This window comes from Phalaenopsis equestris, unplaced genomic scaffold (assembly GCF_001263595.1).
Source record: "Phalaenopsis equestris unplaced genomic scaffold, ASM126359v1 Scaffold001334, whole genome shotgun sequence".
NCBI lineage: Eukaryota > Viridiplantae > Streptophyta > Magnoliopsida > Asparagales > Orchidaceae > Phalaenopsis > Phalaenopsis equestris.
In genome coordinates, this window is record NW_018165773.1 from 187821 (window position 1) to 200356 (window position 12536).

At 36.1% G+C, this 12536-nt stretch overlaps 1 protein-coding gene across 4 annotated transcripts in view; it reads right to left on the reverse strand.

Annotated features, from left to right (window-relative positions):
- Positions 1-5373, reverse strand: part of LOC110034042 — a 75904-nt gene extending 70531 nt beyond the window's left edge. For all 4 annotated transcript variants that reach the window (XR_002295007.1, XM_020738276.1, XM_020738277.1 and 1 more), the window contains exon 1: positions 4912-5373. Coding sequence is in view for 3 of the 4 variants with exons in the window: in XM_020738276.1 (XP_020593935.1) it covers positions 4912-5283 (372 nt within the window). In the remaining variant the exon portion in view is untranslated. The remainder of the gene's footprint in view (positions 1-4911) is intronic.
- Between the last annotated feature and the right edge of the window lie 7163 nt (positions 5374-12536).

Here is a 12536-nt window from a genome sequence, read left to right on the forward strand (position 1 = left end):
ACAGAACTGTCATAGTAATATATTTGATACTTGAGGGGGCCAAAAATTCACTTTATAACAGTAAAAAAATAAGATATACTTCTCACTTAACAGTGAGTATCAATATTGCTAAAAAAAACTATTAAAATAAAATTTAAAAATATGATAATATTAGTTTTAAAATGTGGACGGCTTATGTCCTTAGCTACATTGTCCTCCAGGATATCATCCAACCCCGATCACTGTCAGCGGTGGAATCTGGCAGACTCTCTGCCCAACGGAAGAAGCCACTTATCCGTGATTCTCCGCTAGCACCTGTAAAATTGTCTTTCTTAACTATGTGACTGAGGTGACGTCAGTAGGGAAGCCTGAAATCCGCAGTGGCAGAGTAATCGTCGGGAGGTACCTAAAATCCTAGAGCTCGTCTTTCAAAAGATAATCCATAAGTCATAACATAAGTACAGATTGACAAAAACAGTAATCAAAGATTTGTGCTAGAAAGAAAAACATCCAAATCAAATATAAATACAAGGCAACATATAGATTGTTCGTGCTAGAAGAAAAATATCCAACTCAAATATCCCATGAAACAAATGGAAAAAAAGACAAAGCCACTAAACAATAACTCCACAAAATCAATTGTCCTTGTTGTCCATAAAAAAATGTAAATAATTGACCCTACAAAAAGGGTGGCATATTCATGAATATCAGTCTGCGGATTGGGTCCTCCAACAACTTCAAAGAGTTCAGATACAACGGCTTATCCCCATAAACTTCGGGATATGTCTCGAAAACTCGGAGAAAATCGTCTATGGAGGTGTCATGTGAAGTATCAGCCTGAATTGTGCATGCTTCCACTAGTTTTGTTATTTGGTTTCTGACGAATGCAACCCTTTTTTTTCCTTTTCTCCACCATAGTCCGCTTTGATCGGCATGTGGACTCTAGCTCCTTTTGGTTTAAGGTGTGACCTTCACCAGACCCACTTACCTGCTCGGTCTCCAAGTCCTCTCGTATGCTTGCAAACCCATGATCACTTAGGGCGAACGCATGAGTACTCGTTGCAACAATCTCACTGAACATACGATCCAACTTCTCATGGTCAGACTCAATACCAATGAATTTGAATTTCTTAGTTGCTGGCACTGCTTGCAATATACAAGCAAGTCTATTACTTAAAACAGCTTAGTGGGATAAAGAATGGAAAAACAAGTAATCATCGCGTAGGTTATTACCTCTAATTTCTTAGTCCACCAGTCATCTGAAGCATCTATTATCTGTTTCATTAGATCCTAGCCCAAATTCGTGCATCACCGTTTTAGTTCCTTCCATAATTTTCAGTCCTTCAGTTGATCCCGCTTATTCTTAAGTTGCAACACGGCGTGCTCCCTTCCTGTTATTTCCTTAAATTTATTCATATTATTTTGAACCCTTCTTTATTAAAATAGGTGATGAACCTATTTCCAAAATCAAACTCCTTAAGACAAAGGTCGCAAAGTATGAGTTTGGCTTTCGTATCCCACATTACTGAAGAACCTGCTTCTTTAGTCTTAACTATTGATTTACTAGCACAAAAACAAAAACAAAACATTAAAATTTGACAGAACGACATCACAAAAATTAGTCGCACACAGCCACAAACCCAACCCACGGACCACCACCCAAGCCACAGCCACATAGAAACACAACCCACAGCCACCCATAGACCCAAGCCACAAACTACCGCCCAAACCCAACCACACAACACAACCCACAGTCACATATAGATTCAACCCACCAAACACCGCCCAAACCTAACCACACCACACAACCCATAGCCACCATCCAAACCCACGGCCACCCACAGACCCAAGCCATACAAATACATAACACACAGCCACCACATAACCCACAGACCACCACCCAAGTCCACAGCCACCAGAAGTACAGACACCACTCAAAAACCACACCCACAGCACCTCAACCACTATCATAGAGCCAACCACAGCCACCAAACTAACCCACAGCCACCACAACCAACAGTCATCACCACAACCAACAGCCACCACAAAGAACTACAACCAACAGCCACCACAAAGCACAGCCACCACCCCAAAGCCCATAGCCACCACTGAACCACGAAGAACCATAGCCCACAAACAAAACCAACAGCCACCACAAAGCACAACCCAGCCCACAGCCACATGTACACATCTTAGATTATAGGAAATATCACCACATTTCACATAGCCACTAGAAGCACAGACATCACCCCAAAGTCATACCCACAACACCTCAACCCACTGCCACAGAGACAACCGCAGCCCACCAACCCAACAACCCACAACATCGGTGCAATGCTTCATTTATATTTTTCCCATGAAAATAAAAAAAAGAGTATAAAACTAAAAGACTGACGCATGAAAGCACTTTCATCTTTACTATAAAAAGTAAGTTATTGCCAAACAACAAAAGCTTCTGACATCTCCAAAACTTGTTAATCAATCTTTCTCAGCTTCTAAAGCAAAGAAAGCATAAAATTATGAAAAATAACAGAAGAATTATTCCACAGCATATCATAGAATTGTGGAGAGTTTACGTGCATATCACAGAATTCTTTTGTATGTTACATATCTCACGCCTGGGGCCTTCATATATAGATAAATAGCAAGGCATACTTTCACATTAACTTTGAAATTTTAGTACTTTTGATGGATAACTGACATGGAGCTTTATATCTATTGGTACCATTGTCTTGTGTTATCACATGAATTTATACTAGCTTGAGCATTATCTTGGCTATCCTTAAGAAAGTTCATAACGAATATTGAATGGACAATATGTCAAATAACGGTGAAGTCATAAGGATGGCTTGGGGGTGTTAATTCTCAGGCAACCCAAAAATCATAAAAATTCGTAATTCATGAAAATTCACAGCTCAAACGACTGAAGAAAACCCAACAATACACAAGGAATAATAGAGCCAAAATGAACCATCAGAAACGAAGAACTTTAACAAAGATCCAAACAACTAAATAAAACCCAGCAGATTAACAGATCCAACACAGAAGAATGGTTCAAGCGAAAGAGGGGGAGGGAGAAGCAGGCATTCTCACCTTTCGATCGCGAGAGAGGGAGGGGAAATGTCGGCACAGTCGCGAAAGGGGGAGGGAGATGTCCGTGCGGTCGCGAGAGGGGCGAGGGAGAAGGTCGCTCAAGATAGAGGGGGGAAGCAGTAAAGAGCGAGAGCGTAATAATAGGAATCAAATGCCGCAAAGTCAAACCTGTGGCCCGCATTCCGCGATTTTTTCCCACCGAGCCCGAAAATGAATTAAACAAACGGGAAAAAAATTGGAGTGCGGTTTGGTGCCACGTCGCGCCAAAAATCGGCCCAAGACGGGCCCAAAGTTGTCACAGAAGACCAACTTGGCATTTATAATATTTCGCCCAATAGCTCTGATCGACTCAATAACAAAGAAAATTAATTAATGAGTATAACTTATATAAGTAGGAAAATTTATAATATTTCGCCCAATAGCTCTGATCGACTCAAGTAGGAAAAATCATTTTATTAATTTGTTGACATCTAAAAGTATAAGGAATGACCTACAGAACAAAACTCCTCCCGAGCAATAGGAAAATTATCAATAAAAATTCGAACTAATCTCATGCAAGTAGACTACATAGCTAGGCATGCAATAAAGTCAATCTTGTCCCACAAAAAAATAAGAATGTATAAGCCCCACTAATGAGCAATAAACATTTTTTTTTTCATTCTCATATTCATTTTCTTGTTAACATTCAAATATACAAGAGATTCAGATAATCAAGTATATATCTCCGGGGCAAACTCACCCAAAAGAATGACAAGGAAATGTGTTGACTATCAAATTATGTGTATCGCGTATGTAGTGTTTAGTATGAAGTATTGATTACGGACTGTCGAATATAGAGTATCGAATACTGACTACCAACTATCCACATAGCCAGCTATTGGCCACAGCCTAAGTCAGTTTCTTCTAGACTATACACCTCTTGTCATATATTTTATTATCCATATATTGCTTATTATAAAGTCTTTACCATATCCTCCCATAAATAAAGGGATCTCAAGGAGATCTGAAGTGGCATCTCTTTGGACGGTACTCTCTTTCTTTGTAAATCTTCTTCTTTAGGTCTCTCTCTCACTCTCACTCTCTCTCTCTTTTTACTCATGCATTTGAGTATTTTCTTGCTTTAGAGGGTCATCCTATGATTGTATTTTCTAGATCTAAGATATATAGTGAATCTGAGATACATACTCCACCTCCAATCTCTTCTCACATCTCTCTCTTCCTTGATGGTATAAAAACTTAGGAAAAGCTCATAAACTGATTTGGACCAAAAACCACCACCACCAAAAAAAGCTATAGGCTAGCCACCATCCATGAATAAAGTTGACTCCTTCAACTCTATCCACCATGTTTGAATTAAGGATTCTTATGTACGGTTATTTTAAAGCCTAATGATATGGATAAGTTGTTACATATGTCCATGAAAATATGTATGTTCAACATAATGGTTTTTCTAATATTTCAGATATATATAAAAAGAAATTAAAATAGAAAACAATTAAAGCACAGCTATATGAAGCCTAAGAATGCACTTTAGTGAGCAACCAAAGTACAAATAACAAAAAGTACGAACACTACCGCAAATTCTAACAAAATTAAGGGTGTGTTTGAGGCGTCAGTGCGATGTTACACCGTAATTCTTCTATTTGACAGAGCTGTGTGAATGTGTGGTGGGTGTTAGCAAGCTATGATCTGACTTTTTCAAAAATAAATAATAATAATAGCCGCCACAGCTTTCTGTACGGAAAGCTTCTTCACAACTGTATCATCAAATAGCTGCTTCGGGCCCAAAAAGACCCCAAGTCTCAAAGTAAAATCAAGGAAAAAGAGCACGATGTGTACCGTAATTTCAGGATCGTCGGGCAAATCTTCTTCAATGCAGATCCTAACAACAAGCTCCGGTTGCTTCTCTTTGTTTAATTTCTTCCTTGCCACGGGCCTCCGCCTCCACCTCCCCTTTCTATAACCTCGAACATTCTCTCCGACACCCCTGGGTGGAAGCGGAGGCCTCAAAGTCGGTGTTGATACAAAGTAGTTTCTATTAGGGCAAGAAACGGAAAGGAGCGGCATAATAGCCGGAGGAGAAAATATAACGGAAAGACTCTCCTTCGACGCCATAGGCAATGGCCGAAGAGCGGCGGCGATTGGTGGCGCAAATGAAAGAGAGAATCTCGTTGGAGTGATCGGGAGAGCCCGCGCTACGAATCTCGCCATTGGTTTGGGGGAAGCAAATGGAAAGAGAAGAGCACCGTAGTAAAGAAACAAAGAAGAAGCGAAGTAGAATGAAAAAAAGAACCAGTGATAGAAGCCCGTCGGAGGAAAAATTATTCCATGCGGATCCGATGACGAGATCTATGGTCCCAACGTATTTTGCTGTGCTCTACCGAAATTTTTTTTTTTTTTTTAAAACGAAATAATTCTAATCGTAGATCACAGGATCGGACGCCACATGCGTGTCCGCACGCAATAAGATGATGCGGAAGTGTTTAGGTTCGGGTTTTTTTACTCAAAAAGTATGTTCGTATTCGACTTATTTGTTTAGCGAGCCGAACACGAGCTGTTCACAAACAAAGAGTCATTTTGACAATCCTAATAATGTATCCATAAAATGTTAAAGACTCAGACAAGATTTAAAACATTATTTGAATCTAATTTAATAATTTTTATTCTATTTTCTTCATTAATACTTTTAATTTATTATAAATCTCTGTAGCCTTGTAGTCAATTAAATTTTTAAAAAATATTACTCATCAAAGATATATATATAACTGATTAGTAGTATTTCGAGCCAAAACGAGCCGAACACGAACGAATATGTGTTGTTCGTGTTCGGCTCGTAAAATTTAGCGAACGAGCCGAACACGAGCTGTTCGCTAACAACGAGTCGTTTTGACAGCCCTATTGACGTTGTTGCCTCGAGCTGGCAGAAATTACTACCAGAAAACTAGCGTATTATATTATATAATTATGCACGGTTAAAAAAATAATATTATTTATGTATTGTTGTGTTTGTAAGATAATAATTTTATATTAAATAAATCATACATAAAAATATAAATTAAATTCAAACTCTTCAAAAACTATAAGTATAAATATTACATGTAAAATAGATGTCTCACTTAATAGTGATTAAAGCAACAATCAAAATAAAAAATAAAAATATTGAAATAACAACTAACATTATTGAAATATTAATTTTTAAATGCAAATGATCAATCTTACGATATAACTTTTTCTTCAAAGATGTTCTCCACGTCTCTGATGTACAATCGTTAAACTAATCATTCGACTTAAAGAAGTCAAAATTCTCTTTTAAAAATTAAAAACCACAAACATAAAATGAGTTTGCTTTATTAGTACAACAATACACAATTATATGAAATAATCAATTACTATGAATAACAAAAATGCATACATAAAAATTTAAGAAACCATGAGGTCTCAGGGCAAAGGTAAATTGAAGATTAATCTATCATTATAAGAAGATAGAAGATCATATAGAAAGAGGTTCTTGGTTTATTTTAACACACGTAATGTCGAGCTCGTATATGTCATAGAAGCGTATCAGCACGAAGGCTCTTCAGAAGAGCCCCAATGTTCATACAACTAAAAAAGAAGGGGAACGATTATCTTTGTGCCGATCTATTATATGTTAAAATTAATAGCAATAAAAAGGTCATCAACAAGATTCTCTAAGGTCATATATCTCATAATAGACCTCCAAACAAAAACATAATATACAAAAAAAATTTATATTACATCCACGGTGGCCTAGAAGGCCATTCAAGTGGAATAAAATTCATGCTAAAGAAATGAAAAAAAAAAAAACAATGCAACAAATAAAAGATTCCACATGAATATCAATGCATAGAGAGTCATTACAACAGACATTAAGTGTTTTCACACCACATTAAAAATAAATAAAGAAAAAGTAACGTACATCATAATTTCACCCCATTAACTAATACATTTATAATGTGCTCTCACAACTCAATCATCTCCTCAGCACTTTCCGCATTTTGTGTACAAGATTAAGAGCCTGTTTGGGCAACTTTTTTGGCCCAACACATTTTGAAAAATGCCCGTTTGGATATTGTGTTTAGTATGTGTTTTGAAAAAGTCGGTTGCAATACATAATAAACGTCGGCCGCAGGTTCGACCTGATGGCTCGTGTTTCGTTTTTCATTTATCTTCTGCTCTTACTGCCCTACCCTAGGCTCTTCTCATGGCACGCCCTCCTCTCTCTCTCTCTCTCTCGAGCTCTTCGCTTTTGTGTCCCGCTCTCCCCTCTCTCACAATTCTGCCCTAAAGGTAACATCGGCTTTCCTCCTCCTCCCTGATCTGTGGCTCTCACGGCAAGGGTTTGTTTTCTTCTCCTCTCCCTATACCCTCCATTCTTCAGCTATGTTCGGTTCATTTTCTCTTCGTCAGCCCATCGTATTCTCTACCATTATCTATTATGGCATTTTGATTTTGCAATCATTTTAGCTTCTCTAAGCTCTATTCGATTGATGATACTCGGATGGTTGTGCATTAGTGTTGGATTTTGTATGTTCTGTGATTTAGATTTTGCGATTTTCTTTAGTGGTGGTGTTGTGGTGGGTTGTTTGTGATATTGACATCTCTTCATTCTATTTTGTTTGATTGTTTCCCTTCTCTATGTTCTATTTGGCTTGATTTTGTAATTTTTGGTGATATTGGGCTCTTTGTGTTCTATTTGGTTTGCAAAATATTTTGGGTGGTGGTTGTGGTTACTGTGAAGTTGCTTGAAATGGTTTGAGTGGTGGTGGTGGTGGTTATAATGAAGTTGCCCAAAATTTTTTTGGTGGTGGTTATTGTGATGTTGCTTGAAATTTTTTTGGTTGTGATGATGGTCATTGTGATGTTGTCGGAAATTATTTGGGTGGTGGTGGTGGTGGTGGTGGTTACTGTGTTGTTTCCTAAGATTTTGATGATGCCTAAAATTTTAGTGATGTTCTACAGCGATGTTGGTCAAATATGGTTGCTTTGTGACGTTGGTTGTTGCTCTGGTGGTGTTGTTCGTGATGAAAAGTATTGTTTTTTTATGGTGATGTTAGTGGTGTTATTATGTATTGAAGTTGGCTTTCCCAAACACAACCTCATCACATCGACCAAATGCCCTCAAATATGGCGATTGCAGTGTTGTCTTGATGTCTGGTGTTTGGAGGTGGTGGTGGTGGTGGTGGTGGTGTTATAGATGTGTTGATGTGTTGATGTCTTGGTGTGTGGAGGTGGTTGTGGTGGTGGTGGTGATGCTGTGGTAGATGTGTTGAGGTCTTGATGGCTTTGTCCCTACCGAAGCATTTGAGTACCGTCTTGGACAATCTTTGTCACATGATGAAAATAATGTTCCCAAGACCTATACTAAAGATGAGGAAAGTGTAATCAAGATGGCAGAGTTGAGGGAATGAATTACGGATATGATAGTAGAAAGGTGATTTGAGTATTCAGTATATTATTAATTGTAATGATTGTTGAAGAGTTTCAAAATTTATTTTATTTGTATTTTATACAGTTCATGTTTACTTCCATTCTTTCTTTATTTGATATTAATTATTTTCACACTATTTGTAAGTGTTTTTTTCCTTTTACATTTCTTTTATTTTTCTTTTGGTGGGTTTGGGATGTCTAAGATGAGATGTTTGACCTTATGAGTTCTTCTGGATAGCCCGTTTACCGATGTTGGTTGGTGTCACGTGTGAAAACCTAACGAAGGCAAACAAGTTTTTCTATTATTTTCAGTGTTATGATTTTTGAGGTTCTTCTAGATGACCTTTTTTTGGTGATATGTGACATGTCTTGTAGCATGCTATTTTTCTTTTATATTTAGTGCTTATTTTATTTATGAAATTACACTTTAAAGGAAGGTATTTCCATATTTTTGTTGCAGACATAAAATATAAGAGATTTGGAGTAAATTGGAGTGAAAACGGAGTGAAATGGAGGCAAATGAAGTAATGAAGCAACAACAAGTTGGCGTCTAGGCACCAGTCCATGGCGCCATGGCAACGCAGATGAGTGCCTAGGGGTCAGTTGATGTCCAGAAAATAGAGAACATGGTGTCATGGCACAACAAACTGGCGCCTAGGGGCCATTTATTTTCCATGCTTACCCAAGAAGGTGGCACCTAGGCACCAAAACTAACTTGTACAATTTCTACAGCAGTTATGGACGAATTTGGAGGTTATGAATGTGGAAAATAAATTTTAACAGTGACGAGGATCATTTTGTGAAGTGATGGAAAGAGACTAAATATGCAGGAAAGTAGAGTTTAAAGTGAGATTTTGTATTTTCCTGCATTTTATGTGAAAGATGTGAAAGAATTGAGAGGATATTGTAAAGGATTGTTGTAAGCAGTGGAAGTAACGCTTGTAGATCATTTGGAGAGGAGTTTTCACTTCTTTTTTTAGGGATAACGATAATTTTTTCATTATATATTGTCTTATATTAATTGTAAACTCATTGTATATGAATATTCTTTATTATAAGATAATTAATTGTTGTGTTTCTTCATGCATTGTACGTAGATCCTTTTTACCTTTCTCTTGTGATGAAATAGTAATATGTGTAGGATATGTGGACACATTTAGAATGAGTTATTATTCATTATTGTGATGGTTTTAACTTCATGCTTCATTTACTTATCAATCTGACCAATTTGTACATTAAAATTTGTTGTGAATCTATAATGATCCGAGAGGGCTATGACTTTAACAGCTAGTAGAAACAACATTGCATTAATGGGTGAAGGAAAAATAGTCCATAGATAGGGAGATAGGTTTTGATGGGGGTAACTATGAGGTGGCGGGATAGGGAGATAGGTTTTGATGGGGGTAACTATGAGGTTTTTAGGGTGGCGGGCAGAAACACTTACCTAATTAAACCAAACTTCTTTACACACTTGAAAGAGAGTAAAGAAGAGGAATGCTCCAATTTGTCACTAATTATAATCTACATTCTAAGTGTACCATTTCTACACAAATTACTTACTTCATTACAAGGGGAGGGTATTTTTCATAACTTAATCTTACTCAATTTATTTAACTTCAATAAAATTAACTTTAGAGTAAATCATTAGATTTAGTGATAATTTGGTAGAATTTTATAAGTGCAATTTAAATCAATTTTACTTGCAAGCTAAGATTTATTATTGTAGGCTAGAACTTTTATTAAATCTTCAAAATAACAGCCTTCTTTGTGAGATCGACACTCCAGACTTAAAAATCTGATACTACTTGAACGATACGTACGCTTGCATAAAATATATATTTTGTAGTGATAAATTGTGAAAAAACTCAGGTTATAAAAATTATAATAAGTATTTTAGATTTTAAATATTTCATCCAAAAATACTTGGTATTTGATATGGTTGGTCAAGTTCTTGGTGCTGTTGTCGGGGAAGTGCGACGGTTAATTTGACTTAAGAAAACTAAAGTTGAATTAATTAAACTTAAATTTGGAAAATCGTATTGTAGTTTTCTTTATGTTAGAGTTTGTCTGTGTGTTTAAATAGTCCACATTGCGACGGTTAATTTGACTTAAGAAAACTAAAGTTGAGTTAATTAAACTTAAATTTAGAAAATTGTATTGTAGTTTTCTTTATGTTAGAGTTTGTCTATGTGTTTAAATAGTCCACATTAAAAAAATAAAAAAAATTATTATATTTGAGTTCTGTCTTATGTATTTTTCTGTAATTTACTTATTGAACTCTTAGTTGTGTATGCGTAGTGCGGGACCTTCAGGACTTGTACCCTATGATTCTAAATTAGAAAGATTAGAAAACAAAAAGGACTTCACCAATTTATAGAGAAAATGGTGAATATTCAACAAAACAACTTAGATAATCAAAGAGTAGAAAAAGAACATCAGAACATGCATAGACCATTAAGGTACTACACTAATCCTACGACAAATGAAATTCACTTAAATATATAAACTTTTGTCCTAAAAGTTAACACATTTGATTGAAACCTATTATTAACCAAATGGTGCAGAACAATCAATTTGGGGGAACTCTATCTGAGGATCCAAATTTACACTTTAACAAGTTTTTTGAAACTTTATGCTACATTTTGCTATAACGGAGTGTCAAATTATGCTGCTAGACTTCAGCTTTTTCCCTTTTACTAAAGGGATAAAGCTAAAATGTGGTTGAACTCATTACAACCTGAATCTATCAGGACTTGGGGTGACTTAGCTCAGAAATTTCTATCTAAGTATTTCCCACCTTAAAAAACTACTAAACTTAGAAATGATATTACTTCATTTTACCAGTATGAAAGTGAATCAATATATGAAGCATGGGAAAGATTTAAGGAACTTCTTAGAAAGTGTTCACACATGCTTTGCTCGATTGGTTAATCATTCAAACTTATTACAATGAGTTAGTAGGATCCCTTAGATCTATCACTGACGCTGTTGTTGCTAGTTCACTCATGTCAAAGCTATTTGATGAAGCTTATTCTTTAATCAAAGAGATGAACATAAAATATTTCTAATGACCTTCTGAAAGGGTAAATATTAGAAAGGTAGTTATTGTTCATGATATGGATGTGTTATCAATTCTCACTTCTCTGGTTGCAGCAATATCTTGGAAGCTAGATCAATTTGGAATGAACCAACCTCAAATTCTTTTAGCAATTGAGAAAAATTCCTTAGTACAAATGGTTGATTCTAACACTTCATCATTAGAGACCTTAAATATCATTAATAACAAACTTACTAACCCTTATTCCATCTTTTATAACCCAGGTTGGAAAAACCATCCTAAGTTTAACTAGAATAATAATTATGGTGAGGGAAACCAACAATGGGGAAATAATTAAGTAAATCCTTTAGGAAACTAGAATAATCAGGGTAGTACCAGCTATAGACCTTCTTATCCACCAGGATTTAACAATAATATATAACTTAAGGAGAAGAAGTTGTTTATAAAGGAGGTTGTGTTGTAAAGGGGAAAACAATTACAAATTCAAGGTGCAACGATAAGAAATATAGAGAATCAACTGAGGCAAATTGTCAACTCACTCAAAAATAGGCCCCAGGAACTCTTCCTATCAACACTGAGATAAACCCTAAAGATAATAATAAAGAGCAAGTTAGAGCTGTCCAACTAAGAAGTAGAAGAGAAAGGGAAGATGTTGTTTAAAGAGAGATTGAGGTTGAGAGAGAGACAGGAGAAACTTGATGATTTAAAAAAACATGTTTCTAAGGAAAAACCAACCTCTCCCACTAGGATTAACTTAGAAAAACCACCACATCCATTTCCTCAAATACATAGACAACAGAAGTTAGATTAACAAATTTTAAAATTTCTAGAAAAATTTACGAAGTTAACTATTAATATTCCTTTTGATGAAGCTGTGAAGCAAATGCCTAGGTATGTAAAGTTTATGAAGGACCTCTTCATTAAGAAGATAAAGTTTAAAGATTATGAGACGGTTGCA